At 36.3% G+C, this 8,916-nt stretch overlaps 1 protein-coding gene across 1 annotated transcript; it reads right to left on the bottom strand.

Moving 5' to 3' along the window:
- Positions 1 to 353: 353 nt before the first annotated feature.
- On the bottom strand, positions 354 to 5,767 carry vip (vasoactive intestinal peptide). Its single transcript, XM_004570026.3, has 6 exons — positions 5,641 to 5,767; positions 4,672 to 4,776; positions 4,049 to 4,153; positions 3,178 to 3,303; positions 2,318 to 2,423; positions 354 to 1,916 (listed from the first exon to the last, which is right to left on the bottom strand). Coding segments are annotated over exons 1-6 (453 nt in total). The 5' UTR covers positions 5,643 to 5,767; the 3' UTR covers positions 354 to 1,907.
- Positions 5,768 to 8,916: the final 3,149 nt, after the last annotated feature.

Below are 8,916 nucleotides of genomic sequence, written 5' to 3'. Positions count from 1 at the left end.
TAAGAGAGATAGCATTCTGTTTTAATGTTCAGCTTTCAGGAAAAACAACTCACATGCTGATTTTGACCCCAAAACATTTGCCTCCTTGTCTGAAACACATTTAAGAATGAAAAAACAAACAAACAAACAAACAAACAAACAAACAAACAAACAAACAAACAAACAAACAAACAAACAAACAAACAAACAAACAAACAAACAAACAAACAAACAAACAAACAAACAAACCCAACCTTTTGCCAACTTTTCTTTAGATTCCCACTAAACAAACTTTTGTCCTCAAACTTACAATCAGCTGGGTGTAGAAGGCAATGAGCTCTCTACTCATCAAACAATCAGGCAGACAAAACACATCAGCTTTGAAAAATAAACCAAAATCTTTTATTTGGTGACTGGTTTACATCACTAAATACACTAAAGGCAGGTCTATGCACAGTTATAACTTCTTTGCTCTACATACTGAATAATGTAAAGTGATTATATGCATCTGTGTCCATTCAATGTGTGTCCTCCTCGCCTGTGAATCCCCCATGAAAAGAACATTTATGAATTCTCTGACAACTTGGTGTGCGCACAGATCATGACTGCAATACTGAAAATGATTGGGACAACACTTTAATTTAACACAACCGTACATTAAAGAGCAATAAATTTATCTATCCTGTTGAAAGGAAATCAATCAAATCTTCCACTGTCAATCTTATGACTATTGTTCTGTTGACATTAAATGGGTCAACTGAACATTTCTAAATAAACAAATTTACAAACGGTACCTCTGGCTGGAAACCAAATAAATCACATTTCATTTATAGTTTGAGTGGACAAATGCTTTACTTAAATTTGAGAGGATTACAGATACCCTGAAATGAAAAATGAAGACATTAAAAACAATGGAGTTTTTATTAACATTCAACATGTCAATTAATTGATTAAATTTAATGGAAAAGTTATACCATTAGGAATAATCAGGGGAAATTATCCATTGAAAATTAATAAAAAAAAAAAAGTAATCACAAAATCAAAATGTGACAAGTAGCCTGATGAAATTTGCATAAAGCTGTAATTTCACTAAAAGTTAACACTGTTTATGTTCCACTGAAGATCAGCTGTACCAATGCTCCACTGACAGTTAATGAAATGAGTCTGAATTTAATTACATAGATTTGAATGCTCCATTTAAAGTTAATTTGACAAGTGCTGGCTAGTTAAAACCAAAGTTAATATGTCATGAATATGAAATTTACTGGGAATGTTCTCTGTGCAAATGAAATTGGATTGAGTGTTATTATTTTAGTTTAACTTGACTGGGTCATTTAAAATCCCAAAAGCAGATAGGGCCAAAGATCCTTAGATAAAATTTTGGATTGTTTTTTTTCACTGGAAGTTAAACCTTTTTCTGACAAATTAAGGTTTGTGACAGATTAATCATGTTTATCTTCCAATGAATGTTTGATATTGGCCAGTAAAGCCAGTATATCCACTGTAAATCAACCGGTATGCTATTAAAAAAAACACACTTTTCTATCAATAGTCAATGGCTCAAATTTTCAACTGAAAGTTCATGGGACACAATTCTCTTAAATTTAACACTGCTGTTGTTCCCCAGAAATGGTTAATAGAACAAGAGCGACCTCCTTTTTATCCACTGCTGCCATTTGTTGACACATGCATGTTGCTCAGTGCGGCCCGAAAATTCTTTTGCGATTAGCATTGTGCATATATATGTGGTATATATACAGTGAAAATGTGTACTGTGTAGATGAACAGATAGCTAGATAACCACACTGGAGAACACATCATTGTTGGTTGACTTTTGAATGTCCTTTGGATTAATACGGTGTTGTTTTTTCTGAATGAATGGTTTCATGAGGATGACTTGAGGTATTCACTCGAGCATGGACTTCTCCTCAAAGTGCCTGCAAAAAGAACAGCAAAGAACAGGCAGAGAGGAAGGTTAAAAGCTGCAATACATAACACAGCATTGACTAATAGTCAGGTACTAATTGTGTGAAAAGTTACTTCAGAAATTTAGCTTCATACTTGTCATAAAACTGGACCTTTTAACATTGTTTGTGCTTTTGGTGGCTTTTAGCACTTTTTAATTAATTAGCACTGACTCTCAGGTAATATGTCTGTGCATTGCAGCTGTACAGTTTATGAATGTAGGCTGTTAACTACGCTTGCTGGCATTAGCATGCCTCACGTTTTAAGGCTCCAAAATTCTGAGTCAAAAGAAACCAATAGGTGTCATTGATGTTGATGCTCTCTCTCCCCTGCAAGTAACTGTGTATTAGTGTGCACATGTGTCTGTACTTACCAGCTGATAGTTGTTTAGGAGATGGTCTACGTTTATGTCGTCGTAGCTCTCCTGGAAGGTTTTGGGTTCATCCCTGGACTCCTCGCTGGTTACAGGATCTTCTAGGCTGTGTGGTGTAAGGACATCGGGGAGGAAAGAGGGTTTCAAGATCCACACTTTTTTTTTTAAATAAACACCTGACAGGTCTAAATAATCTGAAAGACTTGTCATTATCCCTTTCCATATTTCTTCACAAACCATAACAATTGTTCAGTGTATTTTCTTCTAGTTAGATGAGTGTACTATTTTTATTTGTGTATTAAGTGATTGAAGTGACAAAGTTTTGAAGATGCACAAACATATATATTAACCAAAGTTGATTTTATTCCGTTTGAGGTTCTAAAGGTCTTTTTCTTCACATAATCAAATGTACAAATTATCACCCTTATGAATCCGACGGACTCTGTATTTATTGTTTTTGTAGAAAAGTAGCTTTACAAATACATGTCCAGGTAATTCAAACAGTCTAGTCAATGAACCTTAAAATGAGGATTTCTTAAAGCAAATGCTGCATGTTTTGCACAATATTCAGCAAATTTGCTTTACTCAATACCCAAATAAAAAATGTATAAATACATTTGAGCAGAGCCACTTTATCAATTTACCAACTGGTTATTGTGATTTGCAACCATCAAGCTCATTTATACATCAAATAAAACCAGCATCCATCAAAATGGAGTGAAGTAATCAAAGTAAATGTGCTTTTAGCTCCATTATTTTCTTAATGTATTCTTCTGTTCATCCATAAGCAGCTTCAGAAACTAAGAAAGCTATCTGTGTATACAGTGAGATAAAAAGTGAACACAAGGACTGATTCCTACCTTCTCTTTCCTGATAAGACAGAGTTCAGGTACTTCTTGACAGCCATCTGTTTGCGGAAGCGGCTGTAGTTGTCTGTAAAGATAGCGTCTGTGTGACGCTTTGCTGGCTCGTCCATCAGCTCATCACTGAACAGAAGAGATGACAGCAGAGTGATACCATAGCTCAGAGGGCAGCAGGTCTTAATGCAAACTCAGTGCAGCTCATGGTCTGTGACTCATGTTGTCATGTGTGTGTGCATGGGTGTGTGTTCCTCTAGAATATATAAAAACATGATGTGATGTCACTGATTAACCTTTAAAATATATGTGCAATTACAAAAAGCATGAACTCTTTCAATTGTAAATATAAGTAAATATAACATTTCTATGAAGTCTTCTTGGACTCATTTCTTTTATTTGTATCTAATTTGATTATATGACTAAATGTTTTCGATGAAATAAAATATGAACTTTGGGGGTTTGGAGAAAAATCAACTTTCAACCTAATTTATAGCTTTAAGGTAAAAAACAAACAAACTGTACTTTACTTTCCTTAGCACCCATATTTTGATGGTTTATGGTCAACAACTGGTCCTTGACTGTGGTTTTGGTCAATGAACAAAGAAATTTTCTACAGATAATAAGCTTTGTTTATGTATTCATTTATTTAGAATTTTCTGAAAACTTAACATTTCTATATAATCCGAAAATATTTTAAACGCCTCTAAATACTTCTCATGTCTGGATTGACAGAGTTACACACGAGTTTATTAAGCCTAAACACGAATCATTATATACATTTAATAAAAAGAACAGGGTTGGGCATAAGAAAGAACCACTGCTTTCTCAAAAGCGAAATTTAGCATGCTTTTTGGGGGATTATTTCACCTACCTGACCCGCTTTCCAATCAGAGACTCCAGGTACCTCCGTGCTGATAGCTGTCCCAGGAGTTTGCTATATCCGCTGGTAAACAGACCGTCTGCGTGTCTCGTCGCTCTGCACAGATTCACAAGGCATTCACATTAAAAACCCGGATACTTTTAATCCAAACTAAACCGGAGACATACCCATTGTGCTTATGATTGTAACAGAATCTTTTATTGCTTTTGCCGTATGACAAATCATGTAAGTTTCTCAGTAATATGATAGTGTAATGATAAATAATGATCAAATATCTCAGATTTTACCCCCAACAAGTTTCTTAAATAGTTACAAAGTGGTCGCTATTGTAGAAGTCCGATGCTTACATTTAATGAACGGTTCATTCAGCTAATGCAGTTAATCGCATACCTCATTGTATTTATTACCGAGGAAACTTTCCCCACTCTTTCAGTTTCATATCCATGTCATCTGCGCTCAGCAAAACCAATAAGTTAAACAATTTACTCAAGAACATAAAAGTTTCGGCTCCAGAGTCGAAAGACAAAGCTGTTCGTCCTACCATACAGTGTTGGGTACATTTCCTTCTCTATACATTTTTTTTTTTTTTGTAAATAACACGTGTTTGCCCTTACCTTATGGTTGTGTGCGGTAGACTTAGGGTCCGGGAGTACAACACACTGCACAGGGCTATTAGGAGAAGCAGGTGGGGGCCGGTTCGTTGTACCATCGCTTTATACCTGAAGATGGAAATGGTGAAGGGTTATGCTCATTCTGGAACACAGAAAGTATATCTGATCGTGCCAACAGGGGAAGGATATCCTTTATCCGGAATTACGCGCAACAGTCCAGTTCAGTTTCTCGAGGCAAATGCAGAGAAGAGAGGACTATTTGTGGAACGAACTCTAACTAATTTCCCCTTTGGTGCCGATCTTGACATAGAGAAGACAAGAAGCCATCGGAATCCAATGCGCAATTGCGCGCGTCGCCGTCACAGGGTAGGACTAAAGATACAATTCCACATACCACATACTTTGACTGTGTTGGCACAATCTGACGTGGTATTGAAATGTATAATTCAAAAGAGTTATTGAGAAAACGCTTGCGATCTCCATCAAAATACCACGAGTAAATTTATCACCGGAAGTCTAAATATCTTTATCAGTAACTTTCTGCTTCAAATTTTCTTTTTACCTACTCAGTTCCGTGACTCTCAGTGCAGTGAGAGTTCGATGTTGACTGAAGAAACGAAATAAAAGCGTTTATCTTCGAAAGGCTGTCAGGGATATAACCGTTACGAAACACTGTTACTTTTGTCAGGAAAGAAAAACATCTGGCGCGGTCCCATGCGTAATTGTGCACAGCGCGGATATGTCGAGGAGTTTTATTACCCTTCGTCAAGAAGTGTAATGCCTCTAATTGCTGTTTAAACCAAAACAAGTAGTTTATTCAATGTAAAACTCAACTTTCAGTTATTAGTAAAGCGTTTCCAAAAGCCGATGGAAGCGGGCATAACACCAAAACTAAAACCCCACCAAATACGAAAACAAACACAAATTCTCAAAGGAACCCCAGAATTACTATGATACAAATGAAAATCTTACATGTGCGGTAGAGAAAGTTGTCTGGTTTGGTTCTCTCTGCTGTGCTGCCCAGACTCCTGATCTTGAGTCGCTTCTTTATGTCCACACTGCTGCTCCGATGTTTCCTCACTCTCGTTCTCCTTTGTCTTTCTGTTTACCTTCAGCTCTGCTGCCGTTTTATACACCTGGATATTCCTCAAGAAGCATCAGACTCATCAGGGGCCTGAGACGTCAGTGGGTCGCTGCTTTCGTCATTGGTGTTGCTCACGGAACCAAAGAGGCCTATGGTGGAATTAGTGGGGAGTGTTATTCTGTTTCTTCTGATTAAACGCAGGAATAACTAACTTATATGCCAGGGTTGATGTTGACTCATCTGATCATTTCCCCATGAGCTCCTCATCGTGCAAAACTATAGTGCAGGTCAGGGAAAACTGGAAATTGGACTGGAAATGAAACCGAAAGCTCTGAGACCTGGATGGAAACTAGAATAAGAATAAAACAGCTGTGAATTTCAAATGTTAGCATGATTTTATAAATGTTATTGTATAGTAGCCCTTCGTTGTCATCCTGAAAATGGGCATTTGAACAGTGCATTAGCAATGGAGTTTAAAAAGACTTGATTATTTTAGCTGTGGATGAATATAAATCATGAACTTCTGGAGCATAAAAACGTTCATGCGAAAGGTCAATATAGAACAAAAATTAAGCCACACCTTAAAAAAAATCAAGAACTCTTTTGTTTAATACCTTTTTTCTTTTAATGAGCTGCTTTTTAAAGGCTTCCTGGTTTCAGAAACAATGTCACCAAAGTAGATTTAACAGTAAAAATGCAACATGGAGCCACTGCAGCAACTAAAATATTTAATTAAAAATAATTAAAAACATTCATCATGTTCTTCATATTTATTTTAATGCCAACACATCTCTCAAACATTTCAGTGTGCATTTCATTGTCTGATGAAAATTTCTGATAACTAGTGGAGTGTGACATGGGATGTTTTACACAATTTCCATTGGCCTTTGAATGTTGAGACACTCTGATAATAAATCATTTTAATTAGTGTATACATGTGCATGTGATAGCCAAATGTTTTCTTCACTTTTATTCAGCATATCCGAGGTTTTACCGTTCCATCTCTGTCAACCAGAGTTTAAAAGTGTTCAAAAGTTATAAATGTATGCAAAGTGTAGAAGAAGAAGACGTGTTCTTGCTTATTTTTATTTCCATTTATTTAATCATTGACACAAACAGTAATTCCACAACAATGCTACCAAAAAAATCCTCTATCGCTGCTATTTATACCTTCTTGTTTAAATCTAAAGTGAGTGCTGAGCATCATTGATAGTGCTGAAAAGAAAACACCGTGGATATTGCAGATTACACCTCCAATAAACTAAAAAAGTTACAGGATGTTTGCAAAGTAGTGATGCTGCTTTCTATTTCAGGTTGTATTGGGCTTTAAACAAAAGAATAGCATACAGGACTGAAGTGTTCCTGAGTCCACCCACAGTGTCCCTGATGAGTCTGATTTGTTCTGCTGGAATGGCACAGTGAAATAGCTGTGACGTCAGCTGGCACCTCATCCATCCATCTTTCCGTCCATCCAAATGAGTGTGAACCATTTAGCCAATATCACCGGAGAGGGAAAAGATGATTGGCTCAGACATGGGAAACAGAGAGAGAAAGCGTGACTGTGTGCTGCCTTTAGGTGAGAGTGTAGAGCTGAAAAAATAAGCACGGAAACAATACACAGGATTGTTGTTGAATTAAACAGATAAACACAATCCTGTTACAATTGTGTGTCAACTTTCACAAATTTTATAGATGTTTTGAAGATATGAAATATTCGATCTGTGTCATGGCTCCTGGTTTTGGCTCTAGGGTTTTGTCATTTTGTGGATTCATATTTAATATTCTGTGCATTCTGTTTGATTTCGCTGTCTAGCTTTTAAGTTTTTGATTATATTTAGACTGAGGTTTTTTGTTTTTTTTTTTTCATTTTAGGGATCTTGAGCATTAATTCTTGTTGTCATGAAGCATAGAATTAGGATCCAAATGCAGGCTGTAGAAACAGGGACAAGCTGTTTAGTCTATGGACATAGTTTTGAATACTTGGTGTTTATTTAGCTTCTGTTTTGATGAATTCCTCATGCATTTGCTTCCCTCTGTGTTTCCGTCCTCTCTTTCCTCTTTCTTGTTTTCCTGTGTTTATACGTTTATCCTCCAGTATTCCCTTGTCTCTGTCTTTATGTTTGGCATGAGTCTTTTTGTCTCTGTGTTCAGTAATGGGTCTTCTGGGTTGCTTTCTATTTCACTTTGATAGATGGCTCTTTCTAGGCTCTTATTTAAAGGTCTTCTGATCATCTTGATCACTTTCAGTTGTGTTTTGTTCCATGCCTGTTCCTTATCAGCCCTAACTCTATAAATAGTCTCTGTTAGTCTCCATAGTTCTGGCCGGTGTGTTACTTTGTCCCTGGTCTTTGTTCGTCGCTCCTAGTCCAACTTTGAACTGACTCTTCATAGTTAATGTGTTTGACTAATTACTTTTTTTAAAAAAAAACTTTAATAGTGTTAAAAACAAATCTTTTTAATATTTAAGTATTCACCTTTTTTGTTTTACCCTTTTTGCCCTCAGAAATTTTATTCAGAATTTACCTGCAGTTGAATATTTACCCGTGCCTGAAATCGCTCAATGTCTTCTTGCTTATAACTTTCAAAAGTTTAACATATTTCCCAGTTTTTAGCATTTGATTTAAATTGCCAATAAATTGTAATTTATGCTGATATTTATGTATATATAATTGTATATTTTTGTATATGTTCCCATCCTGTGTTGTTATAAAGGGTCCAGGGATAATCCAGGGATTTTTCTATTTTACTTGCATTATTAATATTATTATTATTGATTTATATTTCCTAAGTAGACACATCTAAAAATGCAATGAGCTCTGCTTCATTGTTTCAGCACTTATTCAGAAGCAGGTCTCTGGTGTTCTCAAGAGACACAAGTTTATGAAAGAGAGGGGGAAAAAGCCCAGTCATCAAAACAAGTTGGTTAGGGTCCATCAAACATTTGTGCCCAGGAGTCTGTAACTTGATCTGGGCACAGCCACAATACAAATAAACAGTTATTGATAATGAAGATGACAGAAGAATGAAAAGAAAGAACTTAGGCCTGAGGCTGATCTTTGGAGAAGGCTAAATATTGGTGGCTGCTCCAGATTTGGCAGGAGGCAAGGGCAGGTCACAGAACAGTAGACTGGATGATGTCCTACTGTACATATTATATGATCTGT

The sequence above is a fragment of the Maylandia zebra genome, linkage group LG13, assembly GCF_041146795.1.
Source record: "Maylandia zebra isolate NMK-2024a linkage group LG13, Mzebra_GT3a, whole genome shotgun sequence".
Lineage (NCBI taxonomy): Eukaryota > Metazoa > Chordata > Actinopteri > Cichliformes > Cichlidae > Maylandia > Maylandia zebra.
Note: the sequence above shows the minus strand (reverse complement) of the source record. Positions and strands in the feature narration are given on the sequence as shown.

Excerpts from the sequence above, each read along its gene's own strand:
- vip (XM_004570026.3), bottom strand. Across the intron at positions 4,154-4,671 it reads CTACCGCACACAACCATAAG|AGCGACGAGACACGCAGACG; the intron begins GTAAGGGCAAAC and ends GAATCTGTGCAG. Across the intron at positions 3,304-4,048 it reads CTGATTGGAAAGCGGGTCAG|TGATGAGCTGATGGACGAGC; the intron begins GTAGGTGAAATA and ends TCTTCTGTTCAG.